The 23,901-nt window shown below is 52.4% G+C and overlaps 1 protein-coding gene across 2 annotated transcripts in view; it reads right to left on the reverse strand.

Moving 5' to 3' along the window:
• MGAT5B (alpha-1,6-mannosylglycoprotein 6-beta-N-acetylglucosaminyltransferase B) overlaps positions 1-23,901 on the reverse strand; it is a 66,292-nt gene that overhangs the window by 12,406 nt on the left and 29,985 nt on the right. Inside the window, exons 9-12 of one of the 2 annotated variants that reach the window (XM_068978016.1) lie at positions 9,616-9,747; positions 8,155-8,288; positions 3,503-3,633; positions 3,063-3,068 (exon numbers count right to left, since the gene is read on the reverse strand). In XM_068978016.1, the coding sequence (XP_068834117.1) occupies positions 3,063-3,068; positions 3,503-3,633; positions 8,155-8,288; positions 9,616-9,747 (403 nt within the window). The remainder of the gene's footprint in view (positions 1-3,062; positions 3,069-3,502; positions 3,634-8,154; positions 8,289-9,615; positions 9,748-23,901) is intronic. The other variant, XM_068978017.1, reaches the window with a different exon arrangement.

The raw sequence follows: 23,901 nt of genomic DNA on the forward strand, positions 1-23,901 counted from the left end.
TCAAGGATGTATGTTATAACCTTTAAAGTAGCGTAAAGAATACAAAAATATTAAGGAAATCAGAACCAAAAGAATATGAGAACATAATTAGGAAAAGGAAGGTGGATTTTAAAAAGTATATCAATGTAAAAGAAGAGAAGAACTGAGGGGGAAACATGGAACGGCTGAGAAAAAGAAAAAGAGGACTTCCCTGGTGGTTCAGTGGTTAAGAATATGCCTGCCAAAGCAGGAGACACGGGTTCGATCCCGGGTCCGGGAAAATTCCACGTGCCCCAGGGCAACCACGCCTGCCTCCTGCAACTAGAGAAAGCCCTTGCGAAGGAACAGACACAGCCAAAAATAAATACATACGTAAATTTTTTTAAAACAGAAAAGAAAAAAGAAACCAATAGTAGATTCAGGGTCAAATAATATCAGTCATCACACCAAATGTAAAAAGGATTACTTATTATAAATTGATTCGTGCCCCCAGAAAAATATCAAATCCAAGGATGTCACGTGTGAAGAAAATGTCTCCAAGGCCCCTATTCAACTTTCTGACCCCGTTACCAGAGCAGCTGTTGTTAATAGTTTCTCCTGTGCCTTCCTCAGATCTTCTATGCATGATAAGCTGATGTACATTTTCTTTAAACCACACACATACACGCACAAAGGGGTTCATGTCACAGGCACTGTTCACCAACTTTTTTTCACCCGATCATATACATACATAAGTATTTATGTGTGTAAATGCAAAGTTTTACAAAACAATAGTCACCCTTAATACATATAAAGTCCTCCGATATCCTTTTATTCTATTGTTTCTATGCTATTCTACCTCATTTAGAAAGGCTAAGACTCAGAAAAAGAAAAACCGTCCGATCTCACTAATCTCTTGAATTGAAAAGAGTCAATCTCATAGAGACAGTAGAATGGTGAGTGTCAGGGGCTGGGGGTGGGGGAAACGGGACCATGGGCATCAAAGCGACGAACTTTCAGCTACAAGATGAATAAATCCAGGGATTTAACGGCCAGCATGGTGACTACAGTTACTCAGCCTGTACTGTACACTTCAAATTTTCCCAGAGAGTCAACCTTAAATGTTCTCACCACACAGACACAAAGTAATTCAAGGTGATGGATGTGTAAAGTAGCTTGATGGTGGTACTCCTTTCACAATTGTATATGTATACCAAGCCATCATGCTGTACACCTTAAATACATACAATTTCTCTTTGTCAATTATACCTCAGTGAACCTAAGGAGGAAAAACAAAACAAAACAAAACAACAAAGCCAAGTCGCAGTTTGAAAAGCCGAGCTTAAGTCCCCCACGTGGCACTTCTGAATGTCCGGAATGATTCCTCCAGCAGCAAGGCTGCACCTGGATAAGCAGTCTTTTTCCCATCCTCTCACTCTCGGTCCCTGGGACAGACTCTCATAAAATAGCAGTATCTAAGCCTTAGCCTCCAGCTCTGGGGACCCAGGATAAGACAAACCTCCTCGACACAAAAGTCCTCAGACCCTCGCCCTGATCCCAGCTGCCGCTCCCCTAAGAATGTGGCAACCGCGCCTTCTCCTTCCTTCTCCACCCCTCTGCCACCTGGTCCCCTGAACTCCGGATGGCATCTGTCCCAGGATGCTGCTGCCGTTCCTTTCTTCACCCGGCCGCCTCTGCCTGCCTTTGGTCACAAAGACCAGAGCAAAGATATTTTTTTGGAAGCAGCTTCTTTGAGGTCTCTTGCTGTACAGCATTGCTCCTGGCTATCCCAGAAGCTCCTGCGCCCAAGATAAAACGGTTCTCTTCCCAGAGCTCATGACCTCTCATTCTCTTGGGGCAGTCTCTGAACAGTGTTCTCTGGCACAAGCAGACACTGTCTGTGCTCACTCCCTTACCCAGCGCCCCAGGCATCCTGGCCGCCAGCTTGTCTGGCATCATATGAAAACGGCCCCTTGGTTCTGTCCCCACACTCCATGGTGGGCACTGATGTCTCAGCCAGGGCTTGGAGCCTTAGTCCAGCCTCCAGAGCTTCTCTCTGCCACCATCCAAGGTGTTATAACCAAGGAGGATATTAAGAGTCCTTGTCCTAGAGTTAGATGTGGGTGCTAATCCCAGCCCTGCCCACTTAACTAGTTGGTCACACTAACCTCACAGTTGATGGTCAGATGAGAAAATATATGTGAGTACCTGGCAACAGTAAGCTCTGGCTGGATGAGTATTAACCATGGCTGCGACCTCAGAGGGTTGTGTTGGCACAGATCATGAGATGTCCCTTAATTCTCCCCCTTACTCGGTCACAGAACTCCAGAGCTAAGCTGGGCACACATGGCTAGAACACACCTACTTCCAATGCCCCCTAACTCTGGCTGTGGCCACGGGACTGAGACCTAGCCACAGGGCCATATGGTGCAGAGCTGTGTGTAACCTTCAGGAGATATGCCAACCTGGCCTTCCTCCTCCTCCTCCTCCAAAGCCCCCGACCCCGCACCACCTGCTGAAGGGCAGATGTAATAACTGCACTCCGTGGTCATCTTAAACCATGAAGCAAGACTGCAGATGGGAACTAAACGCAGCGAGTCAACCAGGGGAGAAGAGCCCCAGGGGTCAACCCAACACTGACAGCTCCAGGGCTGGTCAACAGGAAGGAGGACACACTTCCCTCTTGTCTCAATCACGGTTAGTCAGGGCTTTTCTTTGACAGCTGGACCTAATCCATACAGCGTGAGAATCTTTAACCAAGATGGTCATGTGACAGCTTGACACGGGGTATGGGGGCTGCCCGATGGTCCCCACGATGGGCATCTTTATTATTAACCTTTAACCTCATGTCACCTGTCTTAGGTCAACTGTCCATCCTAGGAGCTGCTCTGTTCCACACTGAGCTGGACCCTGACCTCCAGGCCCCAGAAAGAGCCCACCTGAGACCCCGATGTCCCCATCACCCTCCTCCCACCTTGGTCTGGTCCATCCACAGGTGCTACCAAGCCCAGAAAGCCCAACTTGAGAGCATCCGCAGGGGAGACCCTGTGGAGAGCAGGGAGCGGCAGGAGGTGGAAGGAACATGCGGCAAACAGTCACCATACCTGGAGCTGCTTCGTTGCCAGCGGGGCAGAGAGAAAAGAGGAGAGAGAACAGGTCAGCGGCCAGGTGAGCGGTAACGTCCCACACAGACGGTGCTTCTCGGAGGGGCTTTGTCTTGAAGCTGGGGTTCCAGTCCCTGGCCCTCTCTTATTTCTCCCCTGCCTCCCCACTCCCCAGAATCCCCACATGTAGCCTAAACCCCTTGGGTGGGTTAGAGTGTTTGTGTATCTACCCGAGCGAGGGTGGGGGATGAAGCCGTTTGAATTTGTTGCAAAGAGTGGGGGCAGGAAGGGGAGTGAGGCAGGAGTCCCAGGCCAGTATTTCCAACGGCAGTTCTTTTTTGACCACTAGTGGGGGCCATTTCCACCGTCCAGGGCTGGGGGGTGGGAACTTCCTGGGGGCCGAGGGTTGGTGATGGGATCTGGGGGCCGGCGGGTCTCACCTTCCAGATACTCGCCTCCTTGCCGTACACCACCGCCATGTTGCTGGCCTTGCCATCTTTGATGAGCTGCTTTTCTGTCTCATTGAGCTCCTCGGACACGAAGCCCATGAAGGAGTTGTCCGGGGTGTGAGCTGCAGCCAGACCACGAGGTCAGGAAGGGGCATGCTCTGGTCTACCCGGGACTGGCCCCATTGGAGGGGACACCCGTTTGGCAGGGAAGTGGAAGGGGGCAGGAGGTAAGGGGTGCGGTTTGGGTTGGGCGGTGGGGAGAGCATCCATCCATCAGGGCCCCGGCCCCCTTCCGCGGCATCTCCCACCGCCTCCCCAGTCTCTCTCCATGCAGGTCTGTGCTCACAGGGCCCTGCTAAGAGGTCTTTCCTGACCCCAGCCCCTCTCCGTCTCCTTTCCCTGCCTTATCTTTTGCCCCAGAACTCACCGATCAGACACGACAGGGCATACTGATTTGTTCGTGTGCTACTGTCGGAATCTAAGAGGGCCGGAGCTGTCTGTGTCCCCGGAGCCTGGGAGCACCTGGCCAGGCTGGTTCACGCATGCGCGGACCCATCTTCTCGTTCACACCTGCAAGCTTCTGCCCCTGCCCTTCGCTTAAGCGCCCACCGCCCTTTTCCATGATGAGAGTATTCCGCTCCAGGGCCCCACTCTCACGTCACCTCCTCTCCTCCCAAGAGCCTTCTCTGGCGTCTGAGTGCCCTCCCTTTGAGGGCCTGTCTGCCGTGCTTAGGTCTCCGGCAGAATGCGGATTCGAACCCTGACTCGCTTCCCAGAACCCAGAGCACCAGGGTCAGGATGTGCCCTTCAGCTGCGTCTCCAGTTCCCCGGCCAGGCTCCAGGCATGTCACTGATTAGCTCTGTCTGCCGCGGCCAGCTGGAGAAGGCAATGTCACCCCACTCCAGTACTCTTGCCTGGAAAATCCCATGGACGGAAGAGCCTGGTGGGCCGCAGTCCATGGGGTCGCTAAGAGTTGGACACGACTGAGTGACTTCACTTTCACTTTTCACTTTCATGCATTGGAGAAGGAAATGGCAACCTACTCCAGTATTCTTGCTTGGAGAATCCCAGGGATGGGGGAGCCTAGTGGGCTGCTGTCTATGGGGTCGCACAGAGTCGGACACGACTGAAGCGACTTAGCAGCTGCAGCCGGCTAAAGGAGTGGGCACAGGTGCCATCCATCTGCAAGGACCATGGTGTCTCCTTTCCATGCAAAGGACCTCGAGCAGAATGCCTATGGAACCCAATTACATCTACTCCACCTTCCCTGTGGGAGAGGTTGCATGTGGGAAATAGGTTGGCAGCAGCCATATGGCCTTGATTTCCCAGAACAGCCCTGAGGCCAAACACCCCCTTTCTTCATTTCAGATGCACGTTTTTCACATCTTAGCATTTCTGTAGTTGGGATATACTTTTTTTTTTCCTTTTGGCCGTGCCACCCGGCCTGTGTGATCTTGGTTCCTCCACCAGGGATCGAAGCCGCGCACCTTGCGGTGGAAGCACGGAGTCTTAACTGCTGGACTCCCAGGGGAGTCCTGGGATGTATACTTTAATCAAATGTGTAGATTTGACATAGTATGTCTACCCAACGCCCTCAATACCCACAAAATTCTTAATATCTAGTGCATCTTAGAAGAGGCGGTGGTTTTCTATCCAGAAAGCTCATGGACTCTAGAGTGTGAAAATCTGACCATTGTAAGGACAAGTCTTTGCTGGCTGCAAAAAAAATGATCTCCCCTCTGGCCTTCCCTGGTGGCTCAGCTGGTAAAGAATCCACTTGCAATGCAGGAGACCCTGGTTGGATCCCGGGGTCGGGAAGATCCCCTGGAGAAAGGATAGGCTACCCACTCCAATATTCTTGGGCTTCCCTGGTGGCTCAGATGGTAAAAAATCCACCTACAATGCAGAAGACCTGGGTTCAATCCCTGGGTTGGGGAAGATCCCCTGGGGGAGGGCATGGCAGCTCTCTCCAGTATTCTTGGCTGGAGAATCCCCACGGACTGTAGCCCGCCAGTCTCCATTGTCCATGGGGTCACAAAGAGTCAGGTTCAACTGAGCGGCTAAGCACACACTAGGGTTTCAGAGGCTTGGGACTGGCAGTGGGGGGAGGAGGGATAGGAAGGGGCTGGAGGCCAGGAGTTGTTTCTGTGATGCTCAGAGCTCAGGAAGCTCTCCTGTCTCAGGAGGCTCTGCCCAGGCGGGGGAGAAGCCCCAGGAGGGCAGACAGACTCTTCTCCCTGACTCAGTTTCCCTACCTAGCCCCACCCCTGCCTCTGTACCTATTCTCTGGCTCCAGCTGGGGCTGCAACCAGGCCTCTCTCCTGCTCGCCATTTTCTCCCATTTTCAAGAAAATCTCATTCTGCCAACTCCACGAGAAGTGACAGGTTTAGAAAAATTAGCTAAACTAGTAGACATGGGACAGGGAAGTACTGCAACCAATTAAAATAACAGGGACCATGAAAAAGAGCTCCTGGGGGCGGGGCAAGGGGGGGAGAGGCAGCCAGCCTCCCAGTTGCTCTTTGGGTAAATCAATCAGCTAGATGTGGAAAGAGGTCTGCTCATGAATTCCTTCCTGGACTTAGGATATCATTAAGACAGGCAAGTTTGTGTTTTGTTCTCTTTCTTTAATTTATTCAATCAATTAACATTTTCTGAAGACCTCGATAGGCTCCAGGGAAATAGAGCTAAATCAGTCAGTGGCTCCTTTTTGAGTGTTTCCTAATCTATCAGTGAAAATAAATGGATAAGCAAACAACTCATATTTCAATATATGCTTTAACAGAATTAGGTTTAAGAGTTATAAACACATTCTGCCTGGAATAGATAAGGTGATTAGTGAAAGTGCTGGTAAAAAGAAGAGACATTTTACATGGGGTTTTGGAGGATGAGTAGGAGTTTGCCCTGGTTGGGGAACTAAGATCCCACAAGCAAAGCACAAGCTACATGGCATGACAACAACAACAACAAAAAGTCTTCATGACATTCCCTAGCTCAGGAACCTACAGTGACTCTCAAATTACCATATCCAGTATAAACTTAGGAATCTTTGCTAAAGACCCACCGCTCTGCTCCAGATCCTGTGTTTTTCATGTTTTTCCTCTCTGCTGTCACATAGGCTATTGCTATAGTCCAGAGCATCACCACCACTACCCACCCAGCCCACTCCAATCTCTCGGCTGGGAGCACATTGCCACCTGATGACCTGTTAGGACAGTCATTCTTCTCATGGAGAAGCCTCATACAACCCTGCGATGGGCCCTGGGAGGGAGTCTGGGACCCACAAAACCATGTGACTTCAGACAGGACATTCCACCTCTCTGGGCCTCAGTTTCCTCATCTGGGTTCCAAGGAAACTTCCCACCTTCCCAATCAAGCCGTTGGGGGTGGTCTGGTCGCTCAGTCATGTCCGCCTCTTGTGACCTCATGGACTGCAGCCTGCCAGACTCCTTTAACCATGGGCTTTCCCAGGCAAGAATACTGGATGGAGTGGGTTGCCATTTCCTTCTCCAAATCAAGCTTGTGTATTATTCAAAAATCTCATCTACCTCTAATGCAGCCTAGAACCTAAAGAGTAACATAAAAGAAGTCGCTAAACACCCAGAAGGGATGCAGTCACTTGACGGGCTGAGTAAAGATCAGCTACTTTACTTATAAGCAAATTCCTCGGGACCCTGCTTGGAACCAAAGTCACTCTTAACTTAGAGACAATCCTGATGAGGATGCTTGTCTGACTTTCTGACCCACAGCCTTCAAAGAGCCGCCAATTAGACATGCAAGATGCCGTGGGAGGCAGATAGCCTAACAATGATTAAAAGTGACAGCTGACAGCCTCCCAACTAGGAGAAAAAGCGCCACATCACACAGCGACAGGACAAGGGGCCACTTGGCAGGAGACACGGCTCTGCACGCCTCTGCCAGCCCCACAGGGCAGGCTTCACGCCAGAGAGATAGAGCGTTGACCCTGAGTTGTCAAGAAAAGGTTAAATTATTTTCAGCATGCTGCATGGAAGAGGGGAGGTCAGTGCGTACACATTTTAAAGTCTCATTAAAAAATCTCGAAAGCTCAGCTCAAATGGCCTCCCTTGCCTGAAGCGGCTCCAGCTCCCACCCACAGCCTGACTTCTCATCCTCAGTTTTGGAGCCTCCTGGAACACTTGCATTTCCAGAACCTTCCGTCCTTTCCATGTCCATCTTCACTGCATCTGCTTCCTCTGCTTAGAAAGCCTCGCTGCGCTGCCCCTCACCACTCATTAGGCCTCCATCACTTTGGCATGTCTCTGGAAGGCCACAGAATCTTGTTTGGTCTGGAAACCCTGTGCTCAGCTGCTCTCTGAGAGCAACCGTGCTCCAGGAGGACAAAGGCTGCATCCTCCACGTGTTGAAAAGACCACCACGCCGCCCCACCCCCACCCCAGGCCGCCCCTCCCCCTCCCACACCACCAGAGGCTTCCTTTGTGGTTCACACCTTTGCTGAGAGGGGATCGAGGCTTTCTCAGCCAAGGCCGATGGTTGGATGCATCTCTATCCTCACACAGACCCCAAAAGGAAGAAAGGAGAGGACAGAACGGACCTGCCTCCTCCCCACCCCTGGGAGAGGCCCCACCCATCCCGCCCCACTCCATGGGGTGGCTGGACACTCACGGAACATGGTCATGAACTGCTTGGGGTTGAGGTTCCAGTAGCCCCAGTTGGTCCGGTAGCCATGCAGCGTGGCGTATTCTTCGTGGTTATACGCAGGTTCGGTCCCAAAGGTGTCGATGACCCGGATGCGGCACCTGCCCCCACCCCGCACCCCAGGAACCCGGGTCACCGATCTCCCGGTGTCTCCCTGGGCTGGGGTGGCCCCAGCCGTGGGCTCTGGAACCCTAAGGTGGCTGGTCATGGTAGTGTGATGTGTGGTCAGGGCTTGGGCTCAGACACTAGCTGGCTGCGTGACCACAGGCAAGTGCCTTAACCTCTCTGGGTCAGCTTTCCCATCGATCAAAGGGGGATAACAACCGCCGAACCATCTCAGAGTCTTACATGAACCATGGACCACTAACTCAGAAACTATTAGTTTTACAGCTGCCCCAAGGGAGCCTAGAAAGGGAGGCCCTTCCTGGAATGCGGCCCCTCCCCATTGCCCAGGATTCACCTGCACAATTGCACTTCCGTGAGCAGGGAGTCCACAGGCCCCCTGCCCAGGAGCCTGCCGCCCCCAGGAAGTGTCTGGCCTCTCTGGACTGAAATGCCGAAGAGAAGGGCCCCAGGGAACCAGCTACCGCGTGCCTCAAAGTCTCCTCTGCAAGAATGGCCACTGCTGGTGGGCCTTCCAGCTGGTGGGGGCTCTGTCCCACCCTGAGGCCAGAGCCCAGAACCTCTCCCTGCATCTCGACCACCCCGGGAATGGGCACCTAAAGAAAACTGCTGAGTCTCAGACGCCCCTCCAAGGCACTCCCCCACCCAGAGTCCTTCCAGGCGACCCAGAAGTGTCCGGACTGCTGAGGTCAGCACTCCTCCCCACCCCAGAGAAGGGGCGGGGTAGGGAGGAGGAGGCCCCGAGTGCACGGAGAACACGCATTAATAATAAAAGCAATAACGCTGCCTGTCACTTTTTTTCCTAATAAAATCATGTGGGATAGTCAATGAGACTGGAGCACACGTAATAAATAGCAGGGCTCTCTGTGCTAAATTAAACCCCATATCCTGCTGGCTGCAGAGAGACGGAGCGATGGCATTGGCCTTCCTCCCACCCAAGAAGGGGCCGGACGGAGGAGGGGGTGGGGAGGGGGCTGCTGGGTCCGCACACACAGGGCTCATGCCCGGCCCTGTGCCATGTTCCCCCACCACTCCCTGGTGTTCCTCCGCCCTCTCCAACGGGGTCAGCTCTGACCTCATCCCCTCCGCACCCCCAGCCTGCCCAGCAGCAGAGAGGCCCTGGAGCGCCTGGCTGTGGTTTATTAATTGTCAGCCGAAGCCAGGAGGCAGAGCTGTCTGGGAAGGAAGGTGGCGGGTATAGGGGGTGGGTGGGAGGTGAGCCTTCGCTCCACCCTGGAGCCCGGGCAGTGCAACCCCCGCCTTGGGGGCCAGTGGGCAGGCGCCACCCTCCCGCTGCCCTCTCACCGGTGCTTCCCGAAGGAGAGTCCCATGTGCTGCCTCATCTGCTGCAGGCCGTGGTAGTCGGTGTAGATGAGGTCGAACGGCAGGGGCATGGTGAGCGGGCAGTTCCCCCGGCCTGGCGGCACCCCTAAGTTACTGAGAGAAGAACCCTTCAGAGTCTGAGCCCTAAGAAGGACCCACAGACCCACTTTCTCATCCAGCCTTGTGTTTGGGGGATCTGGACCTCGCCTTGGTTCCTACAGCCCAGAATAAAATGGGGAGGCGGGGACACTGTATAGGAAAGTGAGGTCAGTGCATGAATCCTGGCAGACTCTTGAAGAGGAAGCCAGCTGGGCCTCCATGTACAGTTGCATAGGTTTCTCACTGCACAAGAGCCTCCAACGAGGGGCAAATGGGACTGAAATCCGGCCTAGGCTACCTTGCCAAGCCTGCACCTGGCCTAGGCTACCTGCCAGAAGGAAGAGAACCTTCTGTTAATTTGCACAAACCTGCTCCCCACAGAGCTGTGTCCACCCGGAGAGGGTGTGGACATTCACAAAGTGCCATGTACACCAGTAAAGGTCCTCAGCACAGCTTCAGCATTTGTTTGGAGCCAAAGGGCCCCCAACCCCAAGTCCAGGAAGATATAATCCTGCTCTGCTGACTGGCTCCTGGCCACAGAGAAGCCCAGCCCTGGCCCACGGGGGAACCTGCCTGCTGGGCCACTTACTAGCACGTTTTCCTCTGAGACAGGGCTGCCTCTGGTGATCCAGTTCGCAGTCTCTGGGTCATCACACTGGAGCCTGGGGGACATGGCCCCCCTTCTCCCAGGTTCACCTCCCTGGAGTCAGGCTTAGTGGCCTCTGCCTGGCCCCCACAGTGCCAGCATGAACTTTGTCCTTCTCACCCCTGCCCACCTTCCAGGAGCCCCTGCTAAACCTGCCTACACACCCCCTCCAAGGACGATGGGGTTTTCAGATCAGTGACTCTGTAAGTCTGTACTGAGTGGCTGAGCCTGGCAGGGAGTAGTGTCAGCCCCCAGGGAAGCCCTCCTTTTGGGGGGGCCCCCAGCAACCTCTCACCTCCCCCTGATTCCTGCCTCCCTTGGATTCGTGGTCCAGATGCTGGAAGGCATCCGTGAGACCTCCCTCCCAGTGAGTCCCTGCAGGGATCCACCCAGCACAGGAGCCACGATTATCATCTGTTCCCTGGGTCATATCTTGGGCTCCTTGAGACAATTCAAGCAGGCGGAAAAGCAGCACCTGGATGCCTCTGCACTCTCCTGCTCACACTCAGCAACACACCAACAGAGGCTCTGGATGCACCGCCCCCCAGAGCAAACTGCCCTAACGCAGCCTCTTCAGCGATGCTTATGACAATCTGATGACAAGCCATAATGGAATGATGTCAAGGGAAGCTTTGGGAGACGAGGATCAAGGCATCAGGGGTTGGCCTGTGCCAGCAGAGAAGGGTAGCAAGACAGAGGGGGGGTGTCTCTGTACTGCTCCCCACCAGCCAGTACACCCCAGCCTCACTCAGCCTCCCCACACTAGTGCCCCAACTGTGAGAACTTTTGCTGCTAAGTGGGGAGAGGGGAGTGCAAAAATTTTATAACCGTTTTCTCCTCATTTCTCTTGTGTGTGTGTGACTATGCCATAGTTTATTCATTCATTGGAAAGGCAGATGGATGGTTTCCTGATTTTTGCTCCTGTTGCCCACTGTCAATATAAATATCCTTATACATACACCTCTTGATGTAAATGTGCAAGAATTTTTGGGGGTACAGAATCAGAAATAAAAATTCTGAAGGTCTCAGGTATTTATCCAGGAGTAATTGTTAAATATAATAGATAATGCTCAACTATTTTTCAAAGCAGTTCCTTATCTTTAAACTTAAAACTGGCCAAGCTCCCCTACTCCCCACCCATCCAATCTCCAGTGATCCCTCTATCCAACCAGACGGCCATAGGCAGGATTCTCAAAGCCAGGACTTCTAAGGCAGGGCCCGCCTCTTCAGCTTTTTTGTTGAAGTACTCAGAAAGTCTAGACCTCAGAGGTCTGGCGCTATCACAGGAAGCAGCTCCCATAACCTGGAGACTTTATGAAATATCTGGCGGTATTTTTTAAGTGTCAGGCAGGTTTTATATTCTACTCTGTGGGATCCTGTTTTCTTTCAAGGATGGCTGTCTCTCACACACACACCCCCCCAAACTCCTCCAGTCAGATGGAGCATCATTGTTGTCCTGGGTTATAGAAGCTCTGGGTTGAGGACAGACCCTGGTCCCCCTCCCCACTGCCTTCACTCAATTGAGAACCTCAAATAGAAAGACAGTGATGACGCCTTTTGCAGAACTGAGGAGGGGGTGGCTGCTTCTCCCTCATGGAATCTGGGTCTGGGAAAAATGAAGACGATTCTGAAAATATAAACCGTAGGTGGGTCTAGTTGCTGCTACCTGCACCAGTCACATGATTTCCCCACGCTGCCTTTCTGGCTGGTTACCAGGCAACATGTCCCTCTGCAGCCATGAATGGTACCACAAAGTCACGGGGGGCTCCCTTTGGTTGTCTCAACCCTGGCCCCAGCCCCAGACACCAGGGCCACTGGGAGGCCCGATGGACAAGTCAGGGTCCTCTCCTGGGAAGATGATGCCACACTGATGTTCCAGAGCCTCTGTCATCATACCCCTCACCTTTGTGGCTACCATTCTGAACATAGGCACCATTCTATATGCTTTCAACTCATCAACTCATCAACTCATCAATCCCTTTCATCTGGACAACTACCCTATGAGGTCAGACCCATTTCTAACCTGCTCCCCTCTTTACAGATTAAGAAACAGGTTTAGTAATTTACCCAGGAGCACAGAGCCAGGGAGGAGGAGAGCTGGGGTTGGAACCCAGGCAGTAGGTGCCAGCACCCACACTCCCACCGGCCGCGCTCTCCTTTCTCCCCAGGCTCACTGGGCATCAGACAGCACAGCGGTGTGTCGTCAGTCCACAGTGACATCCTGAAATTGGAGCCGCAGGCTACCGGCAGAGATTGGCCCCAGTCCCAGTTTTGTTGCTAACCTTGGAGGAATCATAGCCTCTAGGAATTTCTTTTTTTCATCAGCAAAAGACAAAAAAAATGCCTACCTCACCCGGTTCCTGATAAGATCGAGGGAGGCAAGGAGAGTGAAAGTTCCACTGATTATTATGACCTCAGTCATCAGTTTCACCTTCTGAACTGCCAAGTCTGGAAACTCCTGACTCCCACCCCAACACACACACACACCCCTCATCTAAGGCCCCAGTCGTGTTTCAGCTAGAATCTTGAAATCATTTCATTTCTCTTCTGCCTCCCTCTAGCCTTGCCTGACTCTTTTACGCAGAGATCTTTCCACAGTACCAGCCTGGTCAGTCACCCCTGGTTGCAGCTGAGCCTTTTCACAGCCTTCTCACCTCCTGCTCCTTGACTCAAAGCTTGCCTCCTCCTCCAGGAGGGCTTCCCTGGTAGCTCAGCTGGTAAAGAATCTGCCTGCAGTGCAGGAGACCCTGGTTTGATTCCTGGGTTGGGAAGATCCCCTGGAGAAGGGAAAGGCTGGCCACTCCAGTACTCTGGCCTGGAGAATTCCATGGACTGTATAGTCCATGGGGTTGCAAAGAGTCGGACAGGACTGAGTGACTTTCACTTTCCTCCTCCAGGAAGCCTTCCTTGGACCTCTGGACAGAGTGGGAAGCCCTCCTCCTTTGATACCCCTGCCCCAGCATCCCACTGCCATCTCTACCATCCCTCTGTACTGCCCTGAGTCACCTCCTCACAACTTGCCCCCCCCCCCCAGTGTAGGGCTAGATTACCTTTGAAAGCACAGAGCTGGGACAGGATCTGACCCAATAAGTATCAGGTTCATGAGTGAATTAACAAAGCAACGAACCCGGTGAATGCCCCCCTCCCCCAGAAAGAACTGTTTTAAAGGTTGAAAATATCAAGAAAAGCATGTTAGGAGAGAAGGGATGGGTGAGCGAGAGGAGCCCAGGGCTCATGTGGGCATCTCCGAGGTTTATCAAGACCTCCTGGTCTGTACTGGACACATGGGTCCCCAAAGGACATCCTGGCAGGAAGAAGAGGAGGAGAGACAAATCAGCCCAGAGACAGCAGGCCCCCTTCCCAGGGGGACTTAACGAGGAGCCCCACCATCCCCGCAGCCACAGAAAACAAAGATTTTCAATTTACAGCGACTGCACCGGAGGTGCGTCTGCAGTTTCCTCATTACTCTCATCAGGAGGAATCTGAGCTCGTCCAGAGAAGAGCTGAGAGGGTCAGTCAAGGGGAGAGGGGGCTATGGTTCTATTACTTGTAATTTAAGTTCACTTTTATGGGCAATTTTAAGCTAAATGGTTGGTTGGAGCAGCAACATGAATTGTAAAACACTCTCCTGACAACCTTCAGCCAAGGGTGCCCAGGGAAGCTCAGTTGTACAATTCCATCTTATGCACTGACTCCCCAAATGGCCCCTGTCCAGACAGTCCCATAATTCCAATGTCAAGTTCATTTCTCTTCCAACTCTTACCCAGAGCTGCATCGGAGGGGCTCGGGAAGCCTCCCCACCCCCACGGCACTGTTGAGACGGGATCAAGCAGCATCTCAGCATGAAGGGACTTCAGACACACCCACCTAGCAGCCCCCGTCCACCTGCTCACGGCCACCCCCAGCGCTTGGGAAGTTTCCGTGGAATTGCCAAACCCGGCAGTTGCAATGAATTTCCAAATGTTCCCAGGCCACCTGAGTGGGAGTCTCAATGCAGACGAAGGGGATGGGGGAGGGGTGATCTAGGGACATGGTCCTTGTACCGGTCACCCGGTCATCTGGTCCATGTTCCCAACCCAGACTAATCCATCCATGAAAGCCAACCTCGGGGGGAAGGGTGATGGGGAGTCAGGGTTTCGTGGGGACAGTTTCAGTCTGGGAAGATGAAAGAGCTCTGGAGGTGGATGGTGGTGATGGTTGTACAACTGTGTGACTCTATCTAATGTCACTGAACTGCACGTGGTTAAGATGGGTAAACTTTATATGTATTTTACTAAAAGTTTTCTAAAAACCCAAAACGAGATTATCCACACTCACAATGTCCATGTACAGCCCCACAAACACATGCCCAGCACTCTCTCTCCAGAGGCACGCCTGCCCCATCTTCTACAGGGCCCCCCACAATGGAAGGAAGTGTTAGTCGCTTAGTTGTTCTCGACTCTTGGCATCCGCATGGACTATAGCCCGCCAGGCTCCTCTGTCCATGGGATTTCCCAGGCAAGAATACTGGAGCGGGTTGTCATTTCCTTTTTGCAGGGGATCTTCCAGAGCCAGGAATCCAACTCGTGTCTCCTGCATTGCAGGTAGATTCTTTACCAACTGAGCCACCTGGAAAGCTCCCCCAACAACGGAGAGGGTCAGCAAACAGGCGGAGCAGGATGTATTAGCCACTCTTGGCCAAAAGATCAAAAGATGGTGGGACTTCCCTGGTGGTCCAGCGGTTAAGACTTCACGCTCCCAATGCAGGGGACAGGGCTTAGTCCCTGGTCAGGGGACTGGAACCCACGTGCCGCAACGAAGATCAGAGAGTCCAAGTGTCAAAACTAAGACCCCGTGCAGTCCAATAAATACATATTTTTAAAAAGAAAAAAGATCAAAAGGTAGGATGCAACAAGGTAGAGAAGAAAAAATACAACCCATGCCCGAAAGAAGAAAAAAAGTAATAACTCCCAGCTAGGAATCAAAAGGCTGAGTTCTATGCATAAATTTTTAAAAGAGATGAGGGATAGCGCTAACCCTTATCTGTAAGTTTTGAATTTATGTTGTTTCTTCCCATGTACCAAAAAAAGAACAAAGTGCCAAGTTCTAACAGTGAAGAGGATCCCTGGGCATGAGCTCCAGCACGAATTTGCTGGGTTGCCCTGCAGAGACACAGAGGTGCTCCGGTGTGCACCTCCACTCCCATTCTGTGATACAGGGACAAATCTCCACGGTCCCTCCAAGGCTAAAAATTCTTCGGGTTTATGTCTCCCTGAACTTGGTCTGTGGCTGGAAATGAGCTCTCCAGGTAGCGCTCAAATTCTGGAACAGACTATTCTCTCTCCCTGTCTGTCTTTGTGTGGGAAGGACCTAATTAAAAGGCATCCTTACAAAGTGCTCAAAGATCTTTGCCTTCAAGAGCTAAGAGAACAGGGTAACTTCAGCTTCCCTGGATCCATCTCATTACTGGGAGCACCTGGCTGGGCAACCCTGGACCTCTGTCTCCTCCAGGGTCCACCAGCCCTCTGATGCCATCTGGTGCCCATCCCCCGAGCGCTACGGCATCGACCTTGTCGCTCTCCCAAGGTCCATTGTTAAAGCGCCTGTCGCCCCTTCCCCAGAAGAGAAGGAATACAAAGAAGCAAACGGAGAAAGTCAACTGGGCATCTAACGAGCTGCTGTGGAAGGCAGGTTAGCATCACTAACGAGGAAGGAATTACATTCTCCTGGCAGGTTTTCCTCTCTTGCCCGGCATGGGCTGACCTTCCTGAGCCCGACAAAAGCAGCCTTATGATGCCCTCATGATGGGTCCACCCACAGCTTCTGTCTGCTGACAAGACAGTGCCCTCGGAGGGTCAGGGATCACAACTAAAGAGAATGGCCAGGTCCCCAGTGGAGTCAGGGCTCAGAGGAAGCGGGAAGGGAAAAGCAGATCAGAGCTGACTCCAGCCACGCTTTAGCCAAAGCCCAAAGGAAGTACAGGCAGGAGGATGCTGAAAGGGAACTGGGTGGCCCGCATGGGGCCTATGGTCCAAAGCCAACACTTTCTTTCCCAGCGTTCCTTCCTAGTAAGCAAACTCAGGGCTAAGAATAGGGCTGCCACTCCCAGGAGAGGTGGCTGAAACCACAGACTCATTCCTCCAGCTCCCGGTGCTCCGGTGCCAGGAACGCATCCCTCTGGCTGTCCCCTGCCTCTTTCCCATTTATGTAACCATGCGCGTGAGTGCTGATCAGGAATCCAGGCTCCTCTCGCCAAGCCAGGCTTGGGCCCAGGTGCAGGTTTGGATCACGGAGGTCTATTCTGGCTCCTGATGGCCAGGCTGGTCCCAGAGGGACCGCCTCTTTGCTCTCAGGTGGGGCCTGCCATTGGGATGTTGATTTTCAGTTTTTCTGGGGATTCTCACATCCTAGGTGCTTTTTCTGTTCTATGTGTGCTGCGTGGCTAAGTCGCCTCAGTTGTGTCCGACTCTTTGCAACTCTATGGACCGTAGCCGACCAGGCTCCTCTGTCCACGGGATTCTCCAGGCAAGAATACTGGAGTGGGTTGCCATGCCCTCCTCCAGGGGATGTTCCCGACCCAGGGACTGAACCTGCATCTCCTGTCTTGGCAGGGAGGTTCTTTACCATCAGTACTACCTGGGGAGCCCACAGACCTTTGTGGAGAAACAACCCATAGAGGAAACAAAGATAAGGTGAGACCCTGCTCTCAGCCACATTGGAACAAGCCTTGTGGGGGATGTGGGTTAAAGACACAGCCCTGGGGTGCCAGCCACCGTGCGGGGATCTGAGTCCATTCCAGAACAGCCCAGGAAACAACAGTCTGGTTCCAAGAAAAGTCTTCTCTTTACCAGAGCCCTTTGACGATTTGGGGGAGGTTAGAAGGAGCGCTAGGGGTTATTTGTACCATTCTGTCTTCTGTGAGCTTCACCAGGAATAGAAAAGTCCCAGGCCAACCTTGACCCCGACCTGAGCTGGGAGCAGCAGAGTTTTATCCCTCCCGTGGGGGGCATGTCAGTCTCTAGGAAGTTCATCCCACCATCTGCCTCCCTCCTCTCCTGCTGCCATGGGACAAGACCTTCTGCTCAGGCTACCCCCTTTCCTTTATGAGAGCCCACAGCTCCTGAGGTTTGAAGGTGTACTGATGCGTTCCTCCCCTCCCGTAGAACAAACCTCACCTCCTTACTCTTCCTTCAAAAGCCTGCAGAAGCCAGCCCTCCTCTTCCTTTCTTCTCTGACTCCCCCCAAGTTCTCCCCAACCCACTGGGTTGCATGAACCTTTCCTAAGAGCCTGTGATTTCTTTTAAATCACTCTTCCCTTGCAACCTCCCAGCCCCAGTGTGGACCAGACCAAAGCTGGAAAAGGTGTCTTGGCCACTACATCTGTGAGGTCAAGACTTAGGGACCTTGATTAGCAAGAAACAAACTCCCACTCTTTGAGGCTTGGAGCAGCATGGAGTGGGAGCAGCAGGGAATCTCCCTGGAGTCTCTCCAGGGAGTCTCTCCTGGATCCCCAGGAAGGATGAAGGCTGGGGACCAGGGAGGCTCTGGGCCCCCAGCAGCAGAGGTCTCCCACCTTCTGTGGTATCCAGCTGTGCTGAACATGATCCCACTACACAGATTAAAAGGTCTCCTTGGACAAGGAGAAGGAAGGCAACAGAAGGGAGAAGCAGGAATTCTCTGGGGATCCAGTGGTTAGGACTCCACTTCCAGTGCAGAGGGCACAGTTTGATCCCTGGTCTGGGAGCTAAGATCCCACAAGCCACATGGTGTGGCCAAAAACAAACAGAAGGGAGAGGGGAAGGAGTATTTTATTGTAAATTAGCCATTTGCCTCTCATGCCTCCTCTAGGAAGAGGTGGGGGAGAAAGAACCACTGTGTACAGGGTCTGCTAAGTGCCAAGCAGAAGCTGGACATGGCTCGTCCTCCCCTGTTCTAATTGAACAATCAAATATATCAGGCATCCAGAAAGTTATAGAAAAAAGTACGATGACATGATGAATATCTGCACTGACGTTTCCCAGCCTCTTCAAGTCATCAGATTTCTGCCATATTTGGTTCAAGGGCTTTGGGGAAGGGTTAACACATTAGAAGTCCAGGGCAGCCTTCAGGGTGTTCAATCTCGTTTACTCTCCTTACACCTCCTGCCCCCTCCACCTCACTCCCAGAAGATGCTCGTTCCTCCTATATCAAAGATAAAATAAGGAGTTCCTTGTGACACAGTGGTAAGAATCCATTTGCCTGTGCAGGGGACATGGGTTCAATCCCTAGTCTGGGAAGATTCCAGTAGCCTGCGGACTAACTAGGCCAGTGAGCCACAACTACTGAAGCCTGCGCCCTGCAGCTACTGAGCCCACACGCTGCAACTACGGAAGCCCGCGCATACTAGAACCCACACTGTGCATCAAGAGAAGCCACTGAAAAGAGAAGCCCAGGCTCCGCAACTAGAGAGCAGCCCCCGCTGGTTGCAACTATGGAAAGCCCACACGCAGCCACGAAGACCCAGAGCATCCGGAACAAGAGAATGTTCTAAAAGATAAAATAAAAAGCATCAATGGGAAGGCCCCATCCCTGTAACCCCATTGGCAGCCCCACCACATCCTGCTCTCTTCCCCTTCCTCCTGGGGGCCACCCTCTGGGCCACGGTTCATGATAATATCTTTCCTCCTGGAGCTTCAACCACTCCCTTTTCTGGCTCCTTCACACCAGCATTTAAACATGCTCACAGGGACTTCCTAAAGCAAATCAGTCCTGAATATTCACTGGAAGGACTGAGGCTGAAGCTGAAACTCCAATACTTTGGCCACCTGATGCAAAGAACTGACTCCTTGGAAAAGACCCTGATGCTAGGAAAGATTGAAGGCAGGAGGAGAAGGGGACGACAGAAGATGAGATGGTTGGATGGCATCACTGACTCGATGGACATGAGTTTGAGTAAGCTCTGGGAGTTGGTGATGGACAGGGAAGCCTGGCGTGCTGCAGTCCATGGAGTCACGACACGATTGAGCAACTGAACTGAACTGACAGGGACTTCCCTGCTGGTCCAGTGGCTAAGACTCTGAGCTCCCAATGCAGGGTGCCTGGGTTCAATTCCTGGTCAGGGAACTAGATCCCACATGCTACAACCAAGTTAGCATGCCGCAACCAAGATCCAGTGCAGCCAAATAAGTAAATATTAAAAAACAAAGATTAAAAATACAACCCTAAGGCCTGCCGGGACTGGCAGCTTAGAGGGTTTACTGGCTTCAGCTTGGTCAAGCTGGGCTGAGTACAAAGGACAGGATGTGGTCCCTGCCTTCGTCATTCTCCAGGGACCCTCCCCAGTATTTCCCTTGAACAAACACTGAGCAAACAGAAAGGCCAAGAGACCAATTTCCACCAGGGCCGGTTCTTGACAGCTAAGAGTCTCCCCTCCTCACCCTCCTTATTTAAACATTCTCCTCTCAAGCTTTCATCATTTGCCAGTTAAGTCAACTAATTTTCTACTAAACCCAATTTCACTCATGGAGGGAGGAAGAGCTCAGTCATTTTTCCTCATGCCATGTACTATTAATGATGCTTGAAATTATGCAAATAAAATGGATGAGCACAGCTGATCCTGGGCAGGCGGGAAGGGGAAAGGCTTCATTTTAAAATGCCCACCATGGACCCAGACATCCCTGGGGACGTCTCAGATGCAGCCAACAGGGGCTCTGGCTTCGTGTCTCCTGCTGCCGCATGTGCAGGGCATGGGCAGGACTGCCTGACATCTCCGAGCTGCAGTCTGATCAGAGCCCGCTATCCCCACGCACTGCCACCACCACCGCTATTACCCCGGAAACATCTTGCGGAAGCAAAACCAGATGTGGATGCCGTGCACTGCCCCAAACATCACGCCAGCGCGTCGGTTAATTAAAACACCAAAACACAAGGAGCAGAGAAAACGGGCTCGTCTGTCCAGCCTCGTTGTCGAGTCAGTGACCAAGACATCTGCTGCGAACATCTGTGAATAAACTACAACAGTAGTATGGGCAGCATCCTCATCCTGCTGCCTTCCCCACGCGGGGCGTTTCGCTGGCCCAGGGAGACGTTTCTACGGCAGGAGCCGAGCCGTGACTCTCAGAATTCGGATTATCTGCACATCCTGCTGACCTATTTTCACAAGACCCTGGTGCCTCTTGTGTAGGATGGCTCTGCCAGGCTGGGAGACGAGACCCCCGGATGATCCCACCTCCTACAGAACCCACGGCAGCACCATGCCTGCATTCAGTGACCTCTCTGCCTGTGACCCCTTTCTAGGCTCAAACGGTCACCATCTTGCTACAGGTTGCCTTGTTGTCCCCCCACCAAACATATGTTGGAGTCCTAACCCCAGAACCTCAGAATGGGACCTTAGTTGGAGGTAGGATTCTTACAAAGGTGACCAAGTTGAAATGAGGTCATTAGTATAGGTCCTGATCGCATATGACTGGTGTCCTTATACGAATCTGGACACTGAACCCAGACACACGCACAGAGAGCATGCCACATGCAGAAGAAGGCAACGATGCAGCTGATGTTTCCACAAGCCAGCAAACACCAAAGGTCACCGACAACCAACAGAAGCTCAAAGCCTCCGAACCAACCAACCCTACCAACACCATGATCTCGGACTGCCAGCATCCGGAAGCGGGAGAACACCCGCTTCAGTTGTTTAAACCTCCCAACCTGTGGTAGTTCGTTACAGCAACTCTAGCAAACTAAATCACCTCTGTATGTTAACGTCCGGTCAAGGAAAGGCCTGCATGTATGTAGCATTCGGTGGTTCTGGCAGAGAATGAGTTTGGGGAGCTCATAGGCTAGGCCCAACCAGCAACTGTCACCATGAAAAAGAACATCCAAGAGACAGTGTGGCATGAAGTATCGGGCTGGCCAAAAAGTTGATTCAGGATTTTCCATACAATGTTACGGAAAACAACCAAGGAACTGTTTGGCCAACCCAATACATTCTATGTCAGCAGGTTCGCACAATGTCCCAGGAAGGGTACAAGAGGCGCTACTACCTGGGCCACCTCTGGGGGTTACCTCCTTGGGCTGCCTCCTCCACTCGGCCCCTGCCCTGCAGCCAAGGGATAACATGGGTGCTTTCAAGTGTGCAAAGGCAGGCTCAGGAGGAATTCACACATCTTTTCACAAATCCTCTAAGGCTCTGAGCCCCTACCCCAGGCCTGTTCCTCAGTAACCATTCACACACTGCAGTATCTTAACCACATAGCTATCCTGCTAAACAGACTGGGAGGTGGGGGATGCGATGTCGAAAACCACAACCTCAACTTTTCTAATTCCCAACCATCACTGCTCATTAGATCATAGATCACCCGGGGAAGCTTTGAAACCTTGATACTCGGCCCCACCCCGGACCAATTAAATCAGAGACACCAAAACACCCGAAGGCGGGTAAGTTTCCAAGGCAGTTCCACTACAGCCAGGGTTAAGAATTCCTACCTGAAATGAATTTCAACACAGCGGAGGCTGTTAATTTTATAGACATAACTGTACTATGTCTCCTGGGGAAGGAGGTTTTCTTTTTTTAATTTTTATTCTTTCAGTTATCTTAAATTGTACCTGGAATCAGATTTAGAAAAAACCTTCCTGAGACTGTTCCCTCGGGTGGCCAAGCTGTTTACACAATTCTGCCCCATCTGAGCAAGAGCCTTTGTGGCAGGTACACCCCACAGGGTGCCCAGGGCAGAGCTGTCTGGGCAGAGCTGTCTGGGCACTGCCTTGGGCCTGCCAGCTTAACAAACTGCAAAGTGGAGATGGGCTGACCTCTCTCTAGAGCTCCTGCTCCGGGGAGTTTCAGATCTGCATGGGCGACACATTGGTGGATGTGGAAAATATGGATCCTCTGTGGGGGTTGTGTGCATGCGGTTGTACTTGTGTGCATGGATATGCACAAGTGTGCCATGGGCTGAATATCGCACGTAGGGGTATGTGTATGTCCATGTGCAAGGGTGTGTGTTTGCAAGTGTGTGGAGGCATGCATCTTCACCCAGGGGTGCGCATACATACAAGGGTGTACCTATGTGGTTGTGCACAGGGGCATGCGTGCATGCATGAGGATGCACATGTGCAGTGAAAGAAATGGCAGCAGGGGTCTACTTCAGGTGTATTTCACAAGAGCCTCACTTTTGGGACTGCCCAAGTGCAGTGACCCCCATCTTCACTGCTCTGGCCCTGTGATGGACATCAGCAACCTCACTGATCACAGGCTCAGCGGGCCCCAGTGAGTGGCCAGAGGAAGAGGAAGTACTCTGGGAAGGTAAGGACTCAGGGTCGAGGTTGGAAGAGGAGACATCCCAGCAGGGGCTGAACAGAACAACCGGGTTAAAAGCCCTGCCTCTTGGGCTTCCCTGGTGGCTCAGTGGTAAAGAAGCCGCATGCCAGTGCAGGAGACGTGTGCTCAATCCCTGGCCTGGGAAGAACCCACATACCACAGAGCAACTAAGCCCATGAGCCAGGACTATTGAGCCTGCGCTCTAGAGCCTGTGTGTCACAACCACTGAGCCCACATGCCACAATGATTGAAGCCTGGGCATCCTAGAGCCCATGCTCCGCAACAAGAAAAACTACCACGATGAGAAGCCCATGCATTGCAACGAGAGAGTAGCCCCTGCTCGCTGCAACTAGAGAAAGCCCACGTGCAGCAATGAAGACCCAGCACAGCCAAAACTAAATAATAAAACAAATGAATAAAATGTTTTTTAAATTTCTGCTTCTTAGGGAGACTTGTCAAATAGCTGCTCTCTCACGCAAAGATGGCTCTCTAAGTGTGATGTTGGGCTGTCACCCTGCAGGGAGCCTTCCCATTCCCCGAGGGAGCAGTTAGGAAAGGAAGTTCTCACTTCCTTGGCCCTAGAAGATGCACAGTCAGAAGGGAGGAGTCCAGCTAATGCTGATAAACATGAATTCATCTAACCTAGAGGTGGAGCCAGGTGCTGGTGGTATTGATAGAAGGATGCTCCACACTTGCAGGGGACTTGTGTGTGGCAGAGCCTGAGATGCAGGCTCTGGACAGTCCCCACCCCCAGGATTCTTCCCACTGCATCTTGGGGTCTCTGGTGACCTGGGGACAAGGGTCCCCAAACCCTTGTTTACTGCTCTGCCTGAGGCAGGTCTGGCTTCCCACAGCACTGGCTGTGCCATCCTAAGTTGTCTGAGATTTCTCTGACTTCCTGCACCTTGGGTCCCTTTTCTCTTTCCTCTTCCTCTTCCCTCGTCCCATCTGAGTTTCCTGTAGGAAGCTTTGAGGCCAGGAAGAGATGCCTCTTTTCACTACTTGCAAATGTCAGCTGCTTCTGCAGTGTTCTGCTCCACAGTGTAGAGGTGTCTCCCCAGCTCTCTGTTCAGAGGGAACAGGGGCGGGCACAGCACGGTGAGCAGCAGTGTGTGCTGGCGGGCAGCAAGAGGGCACACCCAGCTCTGAAGTGGCCCGTACAATGGGAACAGCTTGTCTGACAACAAGATGCCACAGGGTGAGAGCCAGCATGGGGGACGTGCGGCTGGTTCCTGCTTGACAGTTCAGCACC

Source organism: Capricornis sumatraensis, chromosome 8, assembly GCF_032405125.1.
Source record: "Capricornis sumatraensis isolate serow.1 chromosome 8, serow.2, whole genome shotgun sequence".
In the NCBI taxonomy this organism is placed as follows: Eukaryota; Metazoa; Chordata; class Mammalia; order Artiodactyla; family Bovidae; genus Capricornis; species Capricornis sumatraensis.